At 42.0% G+C, this 23,450-nt stretch overlaps 1 protein-coding gene across 2 annotated transcripts in view; it reads left to right on the forward strand.

Annotated features, from left to right (window-relative positions):
* FNDC3B (fibronectin type III domain containing 3B) overlaps positions 1-23,450 on the forward strand; it is a 148,498-nt gene that overhangs the window by 55,809 nt on the left and 69,239 nt on the right. For both annotated transcript variants that reach the window (XM_042820888.1, XM_042820889.1), the window contains exons 4-6: positions 8,771-8,847; positions 14,793-15,036; positions 16,772-17,059. In XM_042820888.1, coding sequence (XP_042676822.1) covers positions 8,771-8,847; positions 14,793-15,036; positions 16,772-17,059 — 609 coding nt within the window. The remainder of the gene's footprint in view (positions 1-8,770; positions 8,848-14,792; positions 15,037-16,771; positions 17,060-23,450) is intronic.

The raw sequence follows: 23,450 nt of genomic DNA on the forward strand, positions 1-23,450 counted from the left end.
CTTCAGTGCTGGAAAAGTTACTGTAGCGATGCATGATCCTACAGCAGAATTTGCCCAAACTGCTCTATTACCTGGGCTCTATTACCTTACAAGTGTTAGAGGATTTATATGAGCTTAACTTTATCCAGGCGATATTCCGTTGAATTGTACAGATAACTTGTTGACAGGTATGATGTGATTTTTGTTGGATTGATCTGAAAATTGGAATAGAACCTGCAGGGAATGGTGGCTCAAGTGAAATTTCACCCTTGTTCCCTTCCCTCCCCCAAGGAAAACTTTCCCGTTCCTTAACTGTATTTATGTCTAACCTAGATAAATGTGGAGTATAATTCCTTTAAGTGCACTGTTCATCTATTTTTGCTTCTATAGTGCTTCACCAGCAATTTTGTGATGCCAAAGTGTAAGAGCCTTTTGTATGGAAAGAAAAACTGGTGCTAAGAGTTGCTGGAAGCCAAAATTGCTTCTTAAAATTAAATGAAAAGTCATGAACTTGTGGAGTCCCAATCAGAACACCAGCATGTGCCTGCTGTGCAGTCCGAGGAGTAACAAGAAAGTATTTGTTGCTGGACTTCAGCATGGAGGAGAGGGGAGAAGGACTTATCTTCTGTGCAAGCTCCTTGTTTCTCCAGCATTCTCTGGGAAGTATTGGCATAAGCTAGAGTCAATCTTTTATAGTGAGAAAACTTGAAAGGAGAAATGAACCACATCTGAATGATTATAAGCTCCTTGTGGTATATTATATTGTAGGTGGAAGTGAGTTAATTCTCTGAAGCTTGCACAGCTTGCTGCAGTGTGAGATGCTGATGATATGGTGTGCAGTTCTATAAAATACCTTTTAGCAGCTCTGGTTGTTGTATTCACTATAGGATATTAGGGTATAAAGTATGTGTAAGCACATTATGTTAAGAAATTTCTATTTGCTTTAAAGTGGGAAGGGTTAAATATTGGTACCAACTCTTACCACATGATGCCACGACCTGTGACATGTATGTCTGGATGAGCAGACAAGCCAGCAGAGGGGCAGCACAAATGGAATAGATGTTAGCCAATGAAGTCTTCTCGAAGAGAGCACCAGGGCTGATGGCAGAGCCCTTGGAGAACACGGGCTGGTGTACTGGGGATGCTTGCTTAGCTGCTGTTTGCACATTTGCTGAAATGCACATACATCACCAAAAGGCGCTGATGCCTTTCCTTCCCTCCCCACTCCCCTCTGCAATAAAGAAGGCATGTTTATGACAGCCAGATATTAACTGTCACATTTTGGTGAGAGTGTTCAAATAGAGTGTTTTAAATGACTCACCAAAGTCCAGGATCCAAACTTGTTAAGAATAAAACTTGTCAGATGCTGTCGCGTTTGGTGCCAGCGCTGTTCCCTCAGTGCTGGGTGGGCTGATGGATGGAAGGTTGACGTTGGCTTTCAGGCTGCATGATATTTCTTGCTGTGGGTGGACAGGCAGAGAATAGCCATCTCCTAATTGCTGCCTCGTTAAGGGCAGGTGGAAGAGAACATAATGCATAGCATAATTGTTGGCTTGGGTTTGGATCTGTTGCTGATTGTACCATCATCTTAGTGTTGCCATGGGAATGCAATAATTATATTTTGAATAATTGGAGCATTTTCTTGTTGCAGATAACTGATGTATAATTATTGTTACCTTTAATGAAAGTAAGCTGATTATTGAATGTTTGTATAAACACGTGACAGCAAAACTTTCTACAATTGAATGCAATTTTGTGTGTTAGCAAGCCAACTCATGTACCCCCAAAGCATTTACATCATTAGAATGTGCTGGAAAGCTGTTTGCAAGAGGAAAATAATGTCCATAGTTCAACATCCGTCTTCTATAGCGTTCTTGTGGCTTGATGTTCATCTTTCTAGACATAAGTAATTCCTGTCAATATCAGGCTAGTGGTGCTATGCAGCATGTAAATGGAAATGCTGTTCATGTTGCTGTAGGAGTCGCACTGCCCTCATCCAGCAATGGACACTTCCCTGTAGCTGAGGCTGGGTAGGGGCTGGTGGTGCTGCATAGGTTTCGGGGGACTGCTAGGCCTCCACTGGAGCACCTCAGCTCAGTGTGTGAGGTATGTGGTTCCAAAGGGAAGCCTATTGCTGACTGAGGATTCCCACGTTCTGCCTGCTTTAGTAGTCCAGAGCACTGCTGTATGAGTTGACCCATGGGGGTTTGTGGCCAGTCACTCCCACTGGTCCCCGTGTGACCTCAGGTTGGCTGTGTGGTTTGGACCACCAACCATGTTCCTGCAACTGCTCCGTGTGGGGATCCTGTGGGGGATGTGGGGCAGCTCTGCCATCCCCGTTCTTCGCATCAGGTTGTGCTCACCATGTAATGAATGTCTCTCCAGCTCCAGGTTCTTGTTTTGTGGCTTGCATGCTAATGGATTAATTTCAGATGTTTTCAATGTCGTTGTTTCTTTTTTGTTTCCAGAGTAGCCCTAATTTATTTAACAGTATTTGCCATTCAAGTATTCTGATTTTAGACAGATGTTTGTCTCTTGTGTTTTAGTCTAGACATCTCTGATTTACAATCTGTAACCCATCTGGTGAATTGCCATGGGAGTATGCTTATTTTCAGTGCTTGAAGTATTGCAAAATACTCTTTGCAAGTGTTTTTGCAGTAGCGACTGTTGAGCCAACCAGCAGAAAAGGTTTATTTGAGCAAAAGAATCAAAACTGTTTATTCAGATTAGGGCAGCAAAATATTCCACTTCTATTAAAAAAAAAAAAAAAAAATCAACTCCAAAATATTTATTTGCCCTTAAAAACACTCCACAAGAATACCAACATTTGGGAGACAGAGGGTGTACACTTCAAACGTCAGTGCTGTTGTTTTCTTATGAACTGGAGGCAGTGTGCAGCAGGGCAATTGGCAAGGACAGGTGAGAAAAGCAGTCTACAGAAGGCTCTGGTGCAAACAGCAGAGATGCTGTCCTGTGAGACGCCCAGAAATGCTCCGTGGACTGACTGCTCTGAGCCTTTGGCACGTGTTTCTGAGTGTTTTCATCTGGTATTTGGATGAGTTTGTCCACACATGTTGGAGACAGCACAAACCCAGGGCTGGATGCAGGGCCTCCTGCTGTGAGATCCAAGCGTTGCGCACATAATTCATAGCTGTGGGATTTGCCTTTTAACAGTAACAGCAACAGTGCACTGAAACTCTGAGTGACTGATGTATTTTTAAACTTTTTTTTCATTTTTAGAATGATTTTGGCCAATTAATTTGGGCAGGGGTGAGGTGGAAGGGCTTATAATTTGTAACCGTATCCGCTGTATTCACAGGATTTTAAACGCGTATTGGAAAAAAATAAAGGGTGATGGAAGTTGCAAAGGCATTTAAGAAACATCTTTCACGTACAGAAGATCCTTCAGCCTTCCCTGTGTCTACATGTAATTATTGAGGTAGCTGCAGTCAGTGGTTAAGCCATGCAGGTGCAGTGGCTTCAGGCTGAGGCTTTTTTTGGATGCTCCATGCACATTTAAATAGTCATTTGGTGCTGGACCACCAAGATCATTTGAAACCCGTTGGAAACTTGGTAATGCTATCATACTATAATAGCAAGGCAAAAAGGAATGGTTTCTTCTGGACTGTAATCTGAACAGAAAGTGAATAGTGGAGGTGCAAATCGAAGTGAATGTGCCCATGTTCCTCCTGAAGTGGGAGTGCTGTGCATTTGCAGAAATGTCTCTGTTGGAGCATGGGCTCTCTGTGTCCTCAGGCTCCATGTGTGCTGATGTCCCCTTTTCCTCCTACTAATCAGGGGACATGGTCTGGCAGCTGAGGCAGCCTGCTGAGGAGTTCCACTAGTGTGTACTAGGCGTCCTTTTATTCACATCTTAAGTGTAGGTGAGGTTGGCCTAAGGAAGGAGACCCTCAAGTAGTGCAAAACCGTCATGAATGTGCTGCCCCGTGGGGATGGCTGAGTGCCGGGTGCTTTTGCTAACCCTGGGCGGTATTAATGGCCTTATTCCTGTGCCTTCCACAGCCCCGCTTCTGCAGGGTGAATGCAGCATAGCTGGGATTCTTCTGACATACCAGACCTCTCTGAAGGTTTCTAAACAGCTGTCGCGTTGTCCCCTCGGGCACTTAGTTTTGTAAAAGCTGCTCCTTTTTCATGCAGAGCTGCCTCCAACTACGAGTTTGTAGTCATGTAGATACAAAGTATTCCAGTGTGGATCAGCAGCAGATCTGGGTCCTGGGCCGTGGTGACTTCGGGAGGTGTAGCTGTGCGGCATGGGGCAAACAGGCAGACCTTGGGGTGTGGGTGCTGTGTGCCATCGCCCGACGTGGCACATAAGCTGCTGGAGTGGGAAGAGAAGCTGTGTGCAGCCAGCAGTGAAAGGCAGCCTGTTTGTGCTTGTTTCATTGAGGAAATTGTTCCGGAACAGCTGCTCGTCCATGTGAAAATGCAAATCCCTGGGTCCCCGCCAAGGGCAGTGAGTCCTGGGTCACTTGTTTTAGCAGAGCAGGCCAATTTGCCCTTAAACGATCTTCCCGTTTCATTCGGTCACAGCTCTTGCTCAATAGATTTACTTCCTGAGACAGCCTTGTGTGCCGAGTCACAGCACTGAGAGCCACTGCAACGAGCTGAGGGAGCAGTGAGCTTTCCATGAATTAGTTCTAGCTCTATGCTGTGTAAAGCACAGGGCGTGTGCTTGGGTGGCATTCCTCTTCTGATAGTATTAGAACAGAGGATTCTTCCATTTCAAAGTAAGACCCTGCCAGAATCGCCATGTCTCTTCTCCTGCAGGTATTACAGGGTGCAATCCCAAGTCACCGTGTGCTCGCTGGAAGCAGGGCTGAGATCCCACTGAGCAGTTCATGGACCTCAGAGTTAGTGTGCACTGGGGAATTTCATCTTGAAGCCAGGAGGGGCTTGAGTTGTAGGAGCAAGCTCTGCAATGTGTGCAGTGCAAATATGTAGCAAAGCATGTGAGCGTAGGTTTGGGACTGGATTTGGACAATATTCTGCAGTGGAGATTTAGCAATAGGGAGAGAAAAACACTGTGTTTGTGGAGCAGCTGGGATGGGAAAACTGTGTAGTGCAGTGACCTTGCTGCTTCATGGTGCTACATGCAAAGAAACAGGCAAGATGCTTTGCTCCAGCCAGAGGAACCAGTGTGCTAGACTTGGGCTTCTGTATTTAACAGAAGTAAACTAATTAATTCATGCATGAGAGATCACTAAGGATCATAATAAAAGCATACTGATTTCAAAATTGCTTTTATACAAGAACGTTGCAAGTGCTGCGATCTGAAACCAAGGCTCTGGTCTGCCTCAAAAACCTTGGGGCAGAAATTCCTGCCGTGGGTTGTGCTGTGATTGCAGAAGGACTAAGAATGGACCAAGAGCTGACAGTCCCCAGGACAGAGCAGCCTCCTCAGCTGGGGAGGTGCAGGAGGGAAAGGGAAGGAAGACTTGGTTTCATCTGCAGCTTCACGTAATGTGCCGCAGTGCAAGTAGAGTAGTTGTGGTTCTGTTGGTGCGGGTGCTTTCTTGGTTTTGATTTTTATTTTTTTAAATGCAGCAGATCTGGGAAACATTTTTGTCTTCTCGAAATGGTTACAATAATTACAATGAAAGGGAGGCAGCATGGGGTTCACCAGGGCTTCGGGCCGGTCACCGGCTGTGCCCCCTGGGAGCTGTGCTGCTCTGCTTCTCCTGCTTCCTTGCCTACACAAGTGTTGGAAGCACAAACTCTTGGTGCTGTCAGGACAGTGGGTTCCTCACACCTGCATTTCGGGGCAGCTTTGGGGAAGCTCTCCAGAAGCTGCTGGAGGCACTCAGTATTTATGGTGCTGGAGCTCAGGGTGGAATTTGGGAATTTGGCCTCTGGCTTTGCGAGCAGCAGTAGCCAAATCTCTTCTGGCTCGGTTTTGTGATGCACCCAGGGGATGGCCTTTATTTGTTAACAGGTTCAAAATGTATTAAGGCGAGCTTGTTGCAGCGGGCAGCATCCAGGGCAGAGCAGGATGACTCCTTGTGTACATTAAATCGTGTGTTGAACTGTGAGCTTCAATTAAGACTTGCAAGGGTTTAAAATACCCTGGGGGAAAATCCTTACGTCCTTCCTATGAATATAAGTAATTGAGGAACATCCATTTCTAAGTAATTTTTTTAAGAGTTGGAATATTAGATGTAAGAAAAAGATAAAACAAAACAAAGATTTGGTTTTGTTTTAGTGCTAAATTGGAAGTGGTTTCTCTGCAGGCAAGGACTTCAGTAACTGGGGCTCTGTGTTACTCACTGCCACTTGAAGTTGTTTTGATACCGTTGACGAGAGAGATGAAATAATGTATGCTAAAGTCATTTGGCTCGCCTGGAAATCAAAGCACTGGAAACAAAACCTTGCTGCAAATCACGGGGCTGTCGTTCTTTTAAAACCTGTTACCCAAATGGCTTTAACAGTTTGTGGGTTGTGTGCAAGGTTAGGAATCATCTTGCGCAGTGCACGTTTTGATGATAAAACCCAATCTTTTTTTTTTATTGGAATGGAAGTGTTGCAGTCAACAGTCTCGGTGTGGGAGTTTGATTTCTTCCTGCCAGTCGATTGCTGCTCCATATGAGCAATTGGCAAGGGCTTTGCGGGACAGATGATGGCCGTGCCGAGTTGAGCGATTCTCTGCTGTCATATAGCACTTAGCTGATCTGTGTGTAGAAACTGCAGAGCTGCTCCATTTTCAAATGTATTTCCAGGCAGAGTTTATGATTTTGAGAGACTGGCTAGGGCCATGGTGACCGCAAATAGAGAGGATTTTGGTTGAGGGCTTGAAACACATTAAAAATCGAGGCTTTTTTCTCTTTAGCATCGTTCACTTGCTGTACCATTTAAAGTGCTGATTATTCCTTCCACTTATTCTCGGGCTCGTTGCACCCTGAAGAACCCAACAGCACTTGTTAATCCCATGTGGCTACTTCTCCCCCAGCCCACTGCTGCTGTGCACACCCCTGTTGTGTGTGCTGTGCCCTGCTGATCTCAGCACTGTTCTCAGAGGAAGTTCAGAGCAAAGCATGAAACCATATTCCTCGGAAGACATATGCAAAGATTTATTTTTTTAATAGGAAAAATGCATTTACTCAAATAATGTTTCTGAAAAGCTCCCTGTGAACCAATTGTCACTTCATATTTTGTGATGGGTTTAAACAGAACAGACCCACAGCTTAATCCACCCAGCAATTGCTTACTACTCATGCTGTTACGTTTTTCCATTCACGCTGAAACTGTTGACTGAGGGAGCTTTATTAAGGGAGACAAAGGACATTAATAGAGCTATAAAGTGAGGTGGGGAAAAACATCTGTGCTAGATGAGTGATAAAGCCATTTTTCCTAGTGAGGCAGTATAAGTGAGGTTCCCTGCGTAGTTGGGTATTGAGCAGTGTGAGGAGCAGCAGAGCCCCATTCTTAACTTCTGAAACAATAAACACTGGAACTTCAGGAGTTTTCACGTATTTAATGCGCTTAATAAATTATCATATTTCAAATGTAGATGTGACCAGTAAAAACCGTATGCAGGTAGAGAATGGCTTCTTTATGGGTCATGTGGACTAGTGTCCCTGTTCCCGTGCTGCTGTTGGATGACAGGCTGCAGCTCCTTCCATTGCTGGAGGTTTCACCAGATTTGTCCAACTGTTTGAGGCAGACGGCGTTGAGCTGATGAGCTGCCATTCCACCCCTTGATGCCTGAAGTTCTCCATGTGTTCTGACGTTTGGCTTCCTTTTTTGGAATGGGACGTGGTTTGGAGATGCTGGGTGCCTGCTCTGTCAGAGGAGATTGAAGTGATCTTCTGTAGTAATTGCCTAAGCTAAAATTCATTTGGCAGCAACGAAGTGCAGAGCTCTCTGAGCTCTTCTCCAGAGTTTGGCCATGAATTCTCAGCCCATGGTAAATGCTGGAGGAACAGATTAGAATGAAGATTAGCATATGTACTAGGGGAATCATTACGTTATTCTTTTCAAAACAGTAAACTCTCATTGCAAACATCTGTCTGTTGTTTGAGGAGTTCATTTTATTGACTGCTATGTGTGATGTGTCTGGTTTTAACAGCTAAATCAGTGAGCAATAGAGTCAACTATTCCCATTTTATCTGGGTGCTTTCTTGTAGCTGTGAGGCTGTGTTTGCAAAAGTCAAGTGGTTATGGCACTTGCTTTGTTGTACTTGTACTCAGTGCCTCAAAATGGAACTGGCATGCTCAGGGCTGGATTTCAGAGTGGAAACCGTAAGCTTCTTGCTTGTACAACTGCATTCCAAGGTTAGTCTGAATAGCTGAGATAATGAGTTTGGTCTTTGTGCATTCTTAAATAGATAGCTTTTCGCATATGTGATTTTTGGTACAATTGGACACTTTCCTTAGGAGTTGCCTAGTTCCAGGCTGCACAGTTTCTGCTTTGTTCTGCACCTCCATGTCTTTGACAAGAATAACTTAACCAGATTTCAGTACAGGAATTGTGGGCTGCTAAAGGACAGATTGTGTTACTGCTTAATGCTGTATAAGTTGATCGGTGGGTAATATAAAGCCTGTGTTTTAGCTGTTTTATGATGAAAATATTATTTCAGCAGAATATATGTTAAAGTCATCGAACAATGATTTTATTTTCAGGATGATGGCATGAGGCATTTTCCACACACCAGAAATTACTGGATTTCTTCATTTTGTTATTGTAGGCTTCTAAAATAAAGCTATTTTTAACCTTTTCTGAGCAATTGTGCAATTTCTTTCAACTGAAATAAATCTCTCTTTCCCTTTCTTTTAGGACCAGCAGAGGTTCCCATGATGTCACCCAATGGATCCATCCCCCCTATTCATGTGCCTCCTGGTTATATCTCGCAGGTATGTTTCCAGAAGAGTTAATGTCTACGTAGAAGCAATGGCATTGATCACATGCAGAAGTCGTCTTGGCTGTAGTGTGGTTTAGAAATGTGTGAAAATGAAAGTTGTAATGTGTCTCTTTGTGTTCATCTTCATTGGCAACACACACATGCATTAGTACGTATGAGCACGCATTTGCACCTTTGCTCACTGTATGCAATGTATACCCATTTTTTTTAATGCTAGCAAAAGCTGTACATATAGGTTGAGCCTGTGTGTGCAGCTTCTTTGCCTGTCCATGTTGGTGGGTAATGGTTAAACTCTAGTGTGACAGTTGTATGTGGTAGGAGACTGGTGGAAGAAGCTATAAAATACACCTTGGGTCCTCAGTGTTATCCCTGCAATAACCATGACTTGTCAAAAGCTGTTTTGTTTTTAAGATGGTTGTGATAGTTATCTATTCTGTATTTACAGGAAAAAAAAAGTGAAAAAAGGTTTTTCACAAAGCTCTTAGGTTTTTGAAATTCTTGAGCAGCTGCTGGTTCTTTATGTAAATAGGAAATCTGGATCACCTGATTGTTTAATTTTCCTTCATCTGCAAAGATTAGAGGCTTTCTATAGTTAAAAAAATAAATAAATAAAAAAAGGCAGAGTAACAGCAAATGATAGAATCTTCAGATTTATTGTATTAATTTCACTGAGATGTGTGCTAGACCAGAAGTTTTACTAAAAGTGTACAAAGCAATTCGGATCTCACCGACGGATCAAATAAGAGCTTTGGATGTGTGCTTTTGGACTTGTTGTTAAGTAGAAAACATCTGATGTCCTGGAATCCCTCCTCCCTCCCCAGGAAATGTGAGCTTGTCTAATTCTGAAAAATTGTGGATGGCGTCATGCTTAAATCCCACAAAATACTGCAATCACTCTGCGGTATTTTAACTTCTCAGCAGAATGGAAATATCCCCCTAGTGCAGAGGCTGTTGTTAGCCCTCTGCTTCTGAACAAGCCCTGCCTGAAGAACTAGGAGCAGACAGGAGGGACAGGGCAGGCTCTGGGATGCGTTTGCTCTTCCTTTGACATAACTTTAGTGCCATTTTGTTACTAAACTGCTTATACGTTTCATTTCCTGGGCTAAAGCGTGGGCTGGCTGTAGCTGAAATGCTTTGTCAAACCAAGTGATCAAAGTCTTAGAGTTGTAACTTCATTTGAACCTGATTCCCCTTCTCTGCTTTTTGTGGATCAGTCTAATAATCCTGCTAAAGTTCTTGATTTCTTAACCAATTAAAAAAAAAAAAAAAAACCCAAAAACCTCTTCTGAAGAAAATCTTCCAGCAACTGGAAATAAGTTTTAGGGGAAGAACTGTATGCAGTGCTTTTCAGCAGCACAGCATGTGTTCTACTCTGTGAAGAGCCACCGTTCTTCCTTTCAGATAGCTTCATAGTGCATAGTAGTTGAAAGTGTGTAGTAATCAAATGTGTTGAATGGAGCATGAGGCACACGGTGCTGCTGAGCCACCTCTGGGCAGCAGGCTGTGCAAGCTGTGTGCTCAGCCCTGTGGTTTGCTACGCATTGAATGCACTCAGACTTTGATGGAAAGAAATTGTAGCCTCTAGAAAGAGGGAGATCTTTAAATAACATTTAAAGTGGTGGAAAATCCAACACATCCTCAGGGTTTTGTGTCTGGGTGAATTCTGTATGCTGGGAGGTGTTCTCTTCCAAATTCAATTTGTCTAGCACAAGTTTTTAGCCACACGCTGTTTCTGTGTGGCTTACTGCTCACAGAGCTTTTCTTTGTATTTTGTGAGCTGCAACCAATCGAGTCATCCTTTAGCAGGATGATCCTTCCGAACACTGAACGCCTGGAAGGCTCTGCAGGTCTTACACAGAGCAAGCCCTAACGCTCTGAGCCTTTGCACTCCATGAGCACTGGCCCTGAGGATCTGTCTTGTGCGAGGCTTCAGATATCCTAATATTTCTGCCAGTGTTAGGGATGTTCTTCTGACTGTTTTCTAAGGCGTGAGCGTAATACTGGTGTTTGTATGCAGTGATAGCAATGCTAAACTTGTCAGGACTGGCGTGAGCTTGGATTGGCATCCTTAAAAAATGAAGTGAATAAATAAAATGTTAACATCCAAGTGCCTTGAAGATGAGCTCATTCTGTACTGTTTTCTGGTACAGATTGATTTATGAATGAAGTTTCAAATTAGTTTATGAAATTCCACAAGTACTGGTCATGGTCCACCCAGTGGCCGTGCTCCAGCTATCCTTGCTGGATCTTGCACGTTAGGTTTAAGTGAAATAGGAGTAGCATTTTGAAATGGAATGTAAGTATATTCCATGCTACCGTGTCTATTCAGTAGATGTGTGTTGCAGAATATAACAAAGATTGCATTATTTCAGCTAAAACTTAAAAATAAAAAAAAAATTAAAAGAAAAATCCAGGTACAGCTTACCTGTACAGAAAGAACATCTGTCTTTTTTTCCTGCAGGTGAAGTATTAAATTTCAATAGAGAGTAATAGAGAACACACAGTAGTGATACACAAATATATGAATTGTCTTAGATTGAGTTTTCATTGCTACAGTACTATATTTAATGCAAAACAAACAACATTTAAAAAAATGCTATTCTCCAAACATGGCAACCAACAAAGAAGGCAATTTTATTGTGTGTGTGTAATGTTTATCCAAACTCTCCTGAAAGCTCATGCACCTCTCTTACTAATTAATCTTCTGAAGATAACCAGGTAAGAACTATGCAATAACAACATAGTGAAGCGGCTTGCCAATTACACCAACAAGCACAAAAAGTAATAGCAAAAGACCACTTAACTAATAACTGCTTGAGAAACACAAGCTAATGAAAACTTAGCTCTAGGTGCTGAACAACCAGAACTATTTGTTTTCTGGAAATTTAATCCGCTGAATTAATAATAATTACTTTTAATATTACAGTTATATCTAGAGACAGAGGTGAAAGCTCCAGAATTGAATTGGAGGCTGTTTAGTAGACAGTGCATTCTTGACAAATTTCTAGTCTTCACGACACACAGTTTCAAGGAGATGTGAAGAGCTGCAGATTTCTTCTTAAATTAGCAAAGCTTAACCTCTCTACTAAGTTGTGCTATTTACTTTATCATTTATTTATCAAAACTAATTTATTCTGTTTTAGATTGAAAAAGTGTCATCTCCCAGAGTGATGCTACAGGTTATGAAACTGCAGGTTTTGTAAGTCTGGAGGTGTCTGCAGTCTCAACCAATCCTTGTGGGTTTTTTTTTAGTCACCCGATGCCTGTAAAACCTCATACAATGCCACCTTCCTGATCTGTTAAGGACAGAATATTGTATTTAAGCATTGTCTTCTGCTTCTAAAATTTACAGGTCTGTCTGTAAATCCTAGTTTGAGGAGGAAATGTTCTGTAGGGCAAGGAAAGGAAGTGACTTTTTTGCAAGATCCCTTGTGTTTCTGCCTTCATTTGGAACACATGCACGTGAAGTAACAGGAATGCTGTAAGCATTTGTGGCCTAGAGAAACAAAAGATATTAGTTTCCTAACTTCTTGATGAAAGTCGTTTGGAAGGCTTGCTCATCCCCTGATCTCTGGGTTTTCTTACAGTGCTGATGCTCTGCAGTTTCAGCAGCAATAGAATTTCAAAAAGACTGTCGGAAGGACTTGGAGGCTTTCTCCCTGCTCTCTAGAAGATAGCTTAGGAAGAGAAATCATAATAAGTAGTGGTTTACATGAGGTGCTGCTACAGAGCACAAGTTTCTGTCTAAATCTGTTTTTTAACTTATCCCTCTTTCATCCAGTGCACAGGATCCAGATGTCATCTGATGTAGGTACACGGATAAGGGCTTGGACCCATCAGGGCTCTGAAGCTTAGCCTGGTGAAAGCCAGGACCAAAACTTTTCATGTCAAAATGTAGGAGCTTGCTGTGTCTCAATTAAGTAGTAATGGAAATCTAAGAGTTAAGTCTCAGCATTTTCATGTACAGCCTTAAGTAAGTTATTTTGGTTTTCACGTATGCTAACTGCAAAAAGACTTTCCTCCAAATTTTAGAGCGAATCTCAGACTTGATACGTGGATGAGAGATGTGGGGATTGAGTAGAGCCTGATAGCAGAGATTGGAGGCCTGAGAATGCAGCAGACTGAAGTGCAGCTCTGTCTCCCAGGCTCAGCTGTCTTCTGAGGACTGTAGAGACTTTGAAATTGAAAGCTAGCAGGTGACAAATTGCTAGCTTAGGTTGTAAAATTAGAGTTTAGGAAAAGTAAGCTAAACAATTCCTATTCTGGTTATTCAGCATTGCAAGCAACGCGTCTCTTAATGTAAAAAAAAAAAAATAAATAGTCAGTTACAAGTGACTGAATTACTTTCTGTAGAAAATTTTCTTCTGTAAGGAAGCCAGCTCATCCATGTCCTTGTCTGTGGTGTCAGCCCATAGCTTACAGGCGTAATTCACATAACCTTAGGGCACAAGTGGTGTGAGTGAAGAATTGGGTCAGCTAATGCTGGTTGAATTACACCCTGTGTAAGTTGCTCAGATGATGCCTGAGATGTGGGCTTGTGCTTGCTAGAGCATTGCTGCTCGTGGCTCCAGCACTGTGTGAGACAAGGCTTGTCACCCTGCAGCAGGAACAGTGGTGTGCTCATGTCATGATTGCTTCTGCTCAGCATAGGTCAGCTTAGACAATTTTTGGTGTGGTTTGGGCTAAGACCCCATGATGTTACTAGAGACACTGGAGCGTGGGAATCTTCTTAAGGTTTCTTATGCTGATGGGGCATAAATATCTCCAAGTAGTGACAAATGCCTGAGAATGGTCATACTTTGTGGCAGGCATCTAAAATTCTCCAGACCTTATCTGCCTTAGCGTGCTGCATCTTCATCAGTGCGTCAGGAAGCTTTCTTCTTCGTCCTTCTGTTTGTACTGCAAATGGTGGGACTCTAAGCTGTGTCTTTCTGCATTCACCTTTCTTGTACAATACGTTCATCACAAAACATTATTTCTTCCCTGTGTCATCAGTAAGTTTAGAAAAACCCATTTCTGACAGCCAAACTGGTTGTCTAAATTCTTGCACACCTTTCTACCGTATTTTTACTTTTAGAATTAAAGGAGTATTAATTGTTCAGTTGTATTTTTAAGTTCCAGGAATGGCAGAATATTTTTTTTTGAATATGCTTCAAGAATAGCTTGGCTCCTAAATCTGGACTGAAATTGGGCTGGCTGACTTTTCTCCAGAAATATACTTTTTCCAGAGCTGCAAGCTGAAAACCATTTTTTTTTATTTTCAGCCTAAGCACATTTCCACCTTTCTACATCTGTTTTTACATGCTTTGACTCTGATCTTTGGGGCCAAGGTATGCATATTTGAGAGTTGATTTGCATGGACATACAGATCAGCTCTGTAGCAGGAGAAAACTGCTGCCTTATGGCTTCTTTTAACAGTTAGAGATACCTGCTGTGAACAGAGCAATTCTTCTGAAAAAGGGTGTTGCACAGGAGGTTCCTGCAGCTGACAGGTCTCTGTGCATGCACAACAGCAATGCCAGCTAATCTCCAGCTGTTACTAACTCCGTACTCAAATAGCACTTTCAAAATCAGTGGTAGAAATTTTATATGCAGAAGGTAAGATTGGTCTTAATGAGTACTCTTATTCTGGTGCTTTTGTGTTCCTTTCTTAATTGCTTTACTCTATAAATACAGGGTATTTGTTTTGTCTCTTACCCACACAGTTATCGCTGGCAGTAGTTAGTCTCCCAGTGATGACTGTGGCTATCTGAATATCCAAGAAAAGCCACATCACCACTGTGTTTACCCATGCTGATATTAATTTTAGAAACGTGTTTATGTATAAACATAAGGACCAACCATTTTTTTAATAGGAAAACAAACTGTAAACAGTGCTGTTTTGAAACCACGTTCAGATGCTGCATAACGTGCCCCTGTCCCTGCCTTCCCTTGCAGGTGATAGAAGACAACACCGGTGTCCGGAGGGTGGTGGTCACCCCGCAATCTCCAGAGTGTTACCCTCCCAGCTACCCTTCTGCCATCTCTCCGACCCATCACTTACCTCCGTACCTGGCACACCATCCTCATTTCATTCACAACTCCCATACGGCTTTTTATCCTCCTGTCACTGGGCCTGGGGATATGCCACCGCAGTTTTTCCCGCAGCATCATCTTCCACCAACACTATATGGAGAACAAGGTGAGTTGGAAGAAACTGCTGGCATTTCTCACCTGTTCAGGTGTTTAGTAGGTGTTAATGGCCAGTGAAACCAAGAGTGGCCAATGAATTAGAGAACACAGATGGAGTCTCCTTTATGTACTGGAGCAAGAGATTGTCAGCATGTGTCGCTATCCAGAGTGCAGCAGCGCAGGACAGCCCGATGGTGCAACTCTAGGTTATAGAAGCAAATCCAGTTTTAACTTAATTCATAAATACGGAGTATGGGAAATTCTCATCCTTTGTTTCAAAGCAGGGCCGTGAGTTTGCTGATCATTCTTCATTGTCATGGTGCAGCATTGTACAGAAAACCAGAAGGCAAAATCCAGGCTTGGGAATGAGGATGGAAAAGGAGGGTTAGATCTGAGCGAGACTTGCCACAGATATTTCCAGTGGGAGCAGCTGAACACCACTTCCTGTTGGCAGCAGTGTGCTTTCTGTCCCTCAGAAGCTCAGAATCACAGAAGTTTTCCAAGAAACAACAGGCATTTTCTGTTTATTATTCTGGTTGAGTCTGGTCAGCAGAGTCACTGAAAAGCACTACCTGGTACCAAAGAGTAATGTGGCAATCCAAATCAGGTCATAAATAATTGCCATACAAGAAGTGAAAATAGCATATTTCTGTCTGAAATATGCACTGGTCAATCCTGGAGAGAAGTCTGTGTGGAACTGAAATTTAATAGTCAGCAAAGTTGCTCAAGATACATGGAAGTCAGGCCAAGATTCATGTTTTTACTCCCAAAATACCTGGACTTAATACACATTAAAGAATAGTTTCAAGTCATGTCACCAGAAGTGAGACTTCTCTGGAGAGGGAAAGGGGAGACTGAAGGAGGATCTAGTGATGATTCACTTTGAAGTTTCTATTGACCAACAGACCATCTCCTAATGAGGAATGGGCAATACAGCTGACATTTAATTTCCTTATCCTGGGGGGAGGAAATGGAAAGTACAGTACACCAATAGGCCATTGCAACTCATCAGATAAACAGGTGAGGAATGTTTCTCTTGAAAAGAGAACAGTGCAGTTTGTCAGATAGCTTAACAAAATGTTGTGTGCAAGCACTGGAGTGTGTTAAGTAAGCACAGGGACTTTCAGCCAGTGGTTAAGTAGATGCTGAATAGTTCTTTAGCCAGCAGATAGCAAGAGACTTGTTCAACTTAATAACAAGCAATAAAAATCCAGAAATTAAGCAATAAAAATAAAAAAAAAAATCCTTGATTACCTTAATAAAATGACCTGTATCTGTGGCACTAAGATAACTGAAGTGGTGAGTATTGGAGTATTATACCCATGAATATTAGTCTTCTGTTTCCCATTTGTCCAAGGGCTTGTACCAGAAACCAAAATGGCAAAGAATCTGTTAGGGTGCTTAATGAATTTATGAAGGCTTTTTCCAAAATATGTCTTGTTAGATTTTTTTTTTTTTTCCTTGAAATTTGGGCCTCAGACTGAAAAGGAGGGGAGAAAAAGCAATTTACCCCATTACTGTGTTTTATTTATACGTGCACCTACATCCAGAGTTATGAAATCTCAAGCAGCAAGTGAGCGCGCTTGATATGATGCTGAAAAAAAACATCAATCCTGCAGAAAAACTTTCTTAAAAAATGTTGTAGAGGTAATCTCAGGGAAGATCTGGGGTTTAATTTGGAGATGGTCAGGAATTTGATTGGTGATCTTGTTCTGAGTTAATGTGAATGAATTCTGTCGTTTCAGAAATCATACCACTATATGGGATGTCCAGCTATATTACCAGGGAAGATCAGTACAGCAAACCACAGCACAAAAAACTCAAAGACAGGCAGATTGATCGCCAGAACCGTCTGAACAGTCCTCCTTCATCCATCTACAAAAGCCATATAGGCAGCTGCACAACTGTGTATAATGGCTATGCAAAGAGCCACAATGGAGCAAGCAGTGGAAGTGGTGGGGGGGCACCAGGAATGAAGAAGCCAGAGCGCAGAGCGAGGAGCAGCCCGAAGTCTAACGAACAAGAGCCACATGGTAAAGGCAGATTTATTTATTTGTAGTTCCCTTTTATTGCACCTTTCCAGCTTACGACCACCTGTATGCGGATCCAGTAACTATGCCAAAAAACACTGCCACCCACACATAAAGATGGTGTTAATGCAGTGTGAAGGTAAATATAAACATTGAGTTTGTTATGCTGTATTTATTTTGTAAGCCAAACCCGTTGCCTCCTATCTTTCTTAACTATTCTCTGGTAGCTGCTGCATCATTTTCTTTTTATCTGTTAGGAGAAATGCATTTTGCAGGCAAGTTCTTGGTTTTATTGTTCTTATCACACAGGCATCTTGATGTTTCACAAAAACCTTGGGTACAATCGAGCTTTAACCAAGACCAGGCTGCTAGGTAGTACTACTTCTCTCTTCTGGTGAATGTATTAAACTTACAAGAATGTTCTGGGATAATTGCTGAAAAAACAAGTTTATGTGAAGCTTCACCAGTTAGTTGAAACAGAACAAACTTGACTTGATAAGATTAATTGCTTAATCTTAGCAATTGGAATTCATAGCTAGACCTGGCTTCTTCTGAAATAATTTTCTGCAACTTTTTTTTTTTTTTTTTTTTTTTTTTTTTTTTTTTTTGAAGCTTGTCATCAAAATACTGCGGGTCTACAGTGAAACAGTAGATCATTCACCTGATTCATTCTATAGCTTACCACAAGCCATTCTGCACATAACCAATTCTACTTCAGTTTAGCTCAGTAATTTGTTTTAATAAATTATGACTTTCATACCTTTTGTTCTCAATATGAATCAGTTTTTCATATAGAAAAATGACTCAAGACGTGAGCTTTTCCACCTCAGTCTATTGGTATATTCATACATGCATACTAATACACAAATATCTGAAGGAAGGTGATCACTGAGGCTTTGTAATGGCTCCCACTGAACAGAACTGTCTTTATAAGCTTCTAATCATCTCTGCGACTGCTTATTTATCTTCTGTGTTTCTTCTTGATTTATTTGGGGATTTATCAACACTTTTGGCCTTATTTGTAATTGAGGTGAGAGCTAAAAGCAGCCAAGAAGTAGCTGATAATTTTGATTCATACTGCTGAGACAGCAGTGTGTTCAGAGCAACTGAGAAAAAGAATGCTGTAAGTAACAGGTATGGAATTGCTTCAGCTTAGCTCTGTGTTTGTAGGTTCAAGTCTCCCACTAGTTAAAAATTTGATGACACTGTGTTGTTGCTTCCAAAATTGTAGAGTGCCCTGGAAAAACTATATAAGGTACATCATACATAAAGAATAAGAGTCTTGAGTTGGAAAGCCAAGCTTACAAAAATCTCTTGAGGCACACAGGAATGTATGAATTTAGACTAAAACTTAAATTGTAGAGTGGCCTGGGTTGGAAGGAGCCCTGAAGATCACCCAATTCCAGCCCTCTCTGCCACGGACAGGGTTGAAAATTTGGAGTAGGGTGAAGGAGAACTGAGGCGATAGGTTCCTTTAACCAAATTTAACTGAGATTTGGGTGTGCTTTACAGCATATTGATTGCTATTGGGTCGGTGTGTGTGTGTGGAATGGCAGCTGGCAGGCTCGTGGTGGGTCTTGGGTGTCAGAACGCTGTGGTGCCAGCTTGTGCTTGGGCAGTGAGCTGCTGGCAGGAGGGGCATTAGGATCCCTGCGTGCTGCTGGAGCAGAAGCTTGCAGGTCCCAGTGGAAACTCGCGTGGGTCAGCAGCAGAACCACAGAGGGGTTGCAGCCTTGAGGGAACTCAGCTACAGTGAGGCTATTTCACAGTGCTGTAAGAACAATACTGAAGAAAATGTTCATCATATAATGCAAGGACAGCTCTACTTTTTCCAGATTTTCAAGGCATGAGATATTTCAGTTAACAGCGTATTTTTCTATCACAATACACATGAGTTGCTTATTCTGTGCACATGAGTAAGCACTCAAGGAACGTTTTGCCTCTGTCAATAACTTGCTTCCTGTAGATATTAAAAGAATGCTTTTTTTTCCAGCGCTTTTGGAAGCGATGGGGTGATGGCATCATCAGTAGTGCTAAAATTGAGTAAGTAAATGATGCTGGAGTACGTAAATGATGTGTGCTTCCTCTGGCCTTTTTCAATGACAGCATTGTATATTTCTTTTGGGAGGCAGAGTTGTAAATAAAGATTTCTGGCTTATGCTGGATACTGGAAACCTGCCATCGTAAGATTAAAAAAGAAAAGAAAACCAATGGCTTATAATCAAAAAGCAGCTGACCTGTGTGATTGTTGTGGTAGGATGGACGGTGTCTTGTACAGGCAGAGGACTTGGAGATCAGCTGGATGGGTCCTGATTTGAAATGCATTCTGTAGCTTTGCAACAGGGCTGATTTAAAGCTTGAATGGGAGCGGGTCAGCTGGTTGTTTTTGGTGTGGTTTTTTTTTTCCATAGAGGAGCCTTGCCATGTAAAAAGAGCTGTAAGCGGAAATCCTGTCCCATTCAATCTGTCCTTTATGAATTTCAGTCTGAGTCACTTCCTTCTCATGCATTCAGTGATTTGATCCTTGGTCATGGAAGGATCTACTCGTTTGAGAATCTGCATGTGTGTGTGTGCAAGCGCTGTGGGCACATAAGCAGTTTTAAGTATTCTTACAGTGCTGTCACCCATTTGCTAATAAAAGGTTTCTTCCCTTCAGATCAGATAAAATCTCTTCTAACTCTCATTGAAGTTTCAAGAACCTAAGATAGCCAGAAGCACTTGCTGTGAATAGAAGTACTCCTGCCTGCATTGCTGCTGGATGTTTCTCAAAAGATCTGACTACTTCCGTCTGCTCATTTGTTTGAAAATCGACGTAGTAGGAGAGCTTTCCTAACTATGGTGCTTTGGCTGAAAGTATTTTAAACATACTAAACTCAGCAAAACAAGGCCTTACAATACTCTTTTGGGCTACCGATCTCTTTTCTTGCTTCCTTATCTTTGCTGGTTGCAGTTTTTTCAGCCCAGCTGTGAGGCTGCCATTTTCGTGTTGAAAATCTCCCATTGCAGATCCCCCAGGAAGGCTGCTGATGTGAGTAAAGCTAGCAGGTATCATTAACCTGGGTGGGTGCTAGCAAGAACAGCTATCAGCAAGCTCCTAGTGTGTAATATTCAGCAAATGAATGACAACACAGGAATTAGGGCTGATGCTTCCTTGGTTCAACCCTATCCTGTTCCTCTCATTTGTAATATATTTAGAAAAAGGGCGTTCTTTTATTTTTGTTGTTCTTCAACTGCATCAAGTTTGAATCCAGAGGCTGTGAGTTAAAGGGAAATGGAGATGTGATTCAGTGTAGACAGGAACCAGGCAAAATTCCTCTACTTACTCACTTTGGTGCCAATTCTTTTCCGTTCTAATCTTGAATCTGATTTGTAAACCTGTTGTGCTGTCTATGTATCTATGCCAGTGTGTTCTGCAGATTTAAAAGCCTAGTTTCTTTACTTTGGGGTTTGTAAGCATTGAAGTTGAGAAACACTGTGGCAATGTATGTTATGTTTATGTTTTCTTAGCCAAGAATTGATGATTGTAGCCAGGAGCAGGGAGGGTAGTGATAGGACAAGGAGTAACAGTTCTAAATGAAAAGAGGGTAGATTGAGATTGGATACAAGGAAGAAATTCTTTACTGTGTGTGTGGCTGGATGCTGGCACAGGTTGCCCTCAGAAGCTGAGGATGTTCCATCTGTGAAGGTTCCCAAGGCCAGGTTGGATGGGGCTTTGAGCAACTTGATGTGGTGGGGAGTGTCCCTGCCCATGGCAAGGGGTTGGAACTGGGTGGGTGTCAAGGTCCTTTCCAGCTCATCCGTGATTCTATGAAGACCTTTATTATTTAACCAATACAGGAATATTCTACAGACAGAGGTTGTAAATGATTCTTCTGCAGACATTTAAAAAAATACCCTTACGTAAGTGCTGCTTTCCCTCTTCCTTAAATGTACTGGATTGTATAAAAGAAGGAGAATTAATGAGATTGTCTCCTGAAAACAAACTGTCAAAAACAGACATAATGATTTCATCAGTAGCATGGAAAAAAAAACCAACAACCTCTCCCAAAGACTGGAGTACATTTGTGATGATATGAGAGTTCTAGCATTGTACAGAGTACTGGAGTATGAAGCACAGTATTTACTGGAAGTGGAGGCATTCTGAATATTGTGAGTACAGATCAGCATCACATGGGATCTTAGTAGTATTACTGTTCTTGCTGTTTTTTATAGTTTCAGCAAATAATATTACTTGACCAAATTGCTTAGATTCCTGTATAACTAGAAAATACCATGTGTTGTGTGTGTTCTGGTTTTTTGATTTTTAGTGAGAGGAAATAAACATGCATTAATTAGGGCACTTGTCTGAACTTGAGAAACCAGTTAATTTGTGACACCTGGGAATTTCCAGTGTGATATTCTTGTGCCTCTACCTTACCTCCCACATTACGTTCTTGTTTAGATTTATTTGCATGCATGGGTACCTCTTAAACATTTTTATCTTTCATATTTTTTGCCCAATTAATAGGGTGTGAAGTTGTTTCTACAGGCAGAAAGTGAAACAGTTGAGTTCCTAGTGGCTGAGTGTACCAGCCAGCCCCATTAGCTGGGCCACAGACTGTACACCAAAAATACTTCTCAAGAAGTAATCATGTAAACTGTCCTCTTAAGCGAGCTCATATGGACTGATGAATGTGCTGGAGAAGTTGACATTATGCGGAGTTCAAGGAAAGTACATTCCCACGTTTATGTCAATCTGTGTGCATGCAAGAATTTATCCAGACCAGGCTTAATTCGTGGCTTTTCTTTAGTGAAGAGAATTGCTGAGCTATTTTTCCACTTTGACTGAGAAAGATGCTGCGTATTGAAGGGGAAAAACAAACCTCAGTTTTCTCTGCTGCTATGAGATTTGACTTGGATCACAAGGTTTTCATGGAGAAAGGTTAAAATGAAACATCCAAAGGAGAGCAGTGTTACTGAAGTCAAGTTGGTGCTCACATGCTCCCTCCCGTAGCTGTTGCTTTGCCCAGTTCCAAAACTAGCAGTGTCTTGCTTTGGGGCTGCCTATGGGTTGTTCCAGGTAGCGAGTCTTTCCCTGACCAACCTTTTCTTGGAAGTCCATTGTGTGCAAAATAATTTCCAGGAATTTACAAGCCTGCGGAAGCTTGTCTGCATGTGGACTGTTGTGAGCACAAAAGTATCTTCATACCATACCGTGCTGCAGGAACAAAAACAAACTTAAGGGGATTGTGAGTGAGAGAGCACACTTCATTCTGGCAGGAAAGCTGTTTTGTGCTTCATTAGCACAGATTCCTGCAATTAGGGTAGGAAAGAGGAGATATTCGCACTCTATTTTTATGCGCTTATCTGAGAAGATGAAAGGATCAGCTTCATAACTTAGGCACCAGAAGTTGTTGATAGGAGATTGTCTTCATCATCTAAATAGGAGTGTTGCTGCTTAATATAACTTCACAGTGATGTCCCATCTTGTATCTCACTGCTCTTTAAGGTGAACATAAATCTGTTTAAACATGGTTTAATCCAAGCTTGTGGAAACTGAAGATTCAAACAAAACACTTAGTAGCTGTGGGCAGCTTGATCTGGCATGGCTGTAAGCTGCTGTGATTTGGTCTCTGGAGCTTCCATAACTGAGGCAGAGCCAGGGCAAGTGGGTCACTGTGCCTCTGCTTACATTTGCAGTCTCATCAAAGAAGCTCAGACAAAATAAACCTAACCTTAAACAAGCCATCCTATTAGAAACATGGCTCAAAATCCAGGAAAGTGTAGCACAGCACCCTAAAGGGGGAAAATCTGGATCCAGGGCTCTCATTTCACCTCACTGGTTACTTAAACCTTCTATTGTTTTTCCCCAGGGCTGTTTTTCACAATTCTGATTGACCCCTCTAGCCTCTCCAATTATTTGTCCCATCTGCTTTCATCCCTCCCTCGTCTCATATTTCCACCATGATCTCTGGCAGAGGGGAGCTGGATAAGCTATCTGCTCCATGATTTATCAGGAAGTTGGTGCTGGATGACGCAAGGCACCTCTTCCCCCAAAGGATCTTCATATTATCTCAAGAATTTGCAGCTTCTGCTGCTGCCGACAGTCAAATCCAGAAGACTGAAATCTGAGTCTGAGACTTTTTTCCTAGGAGTTTACGTAATTTATAGATATCCAACCAAGGAAAAAAACACAAAACAACATATCAAGACCGTTTTCATCCTGTTTAAATGCTCAGTAACTAAATCCCTGTGCTGGGGAGAAAAGTTACACAAAGGTCTCAGGGCTTCAGAGCAAGATAAACAGTGTATTCTCACCAGTTAGTAGGAGAGATAATGTGGACCACCGACAAAGGAAGGGAAGCAAATTTCCCTTATTTGGAAATATCTGGGCCATTGAGCCAGGAGGGAGGGG

The sequence above is a fragment of the Centrocercus urophasianus genome, unplaced genomic scaffold (assembly GCF_019232065.1).
Source record: "Centrocercus urophasianus isolate 14NV4802_14NV808 unplaced genomic scaffold, USGS_Curo_1.0 seq_19, whole genome shotgun sequence".
Taxonomy (NCBI): Eukaryota; Metazoa; Chordata; class Aves; order Galliformes; family Phasianidae; genus Centrocercus; species Centrocercus urophasianus.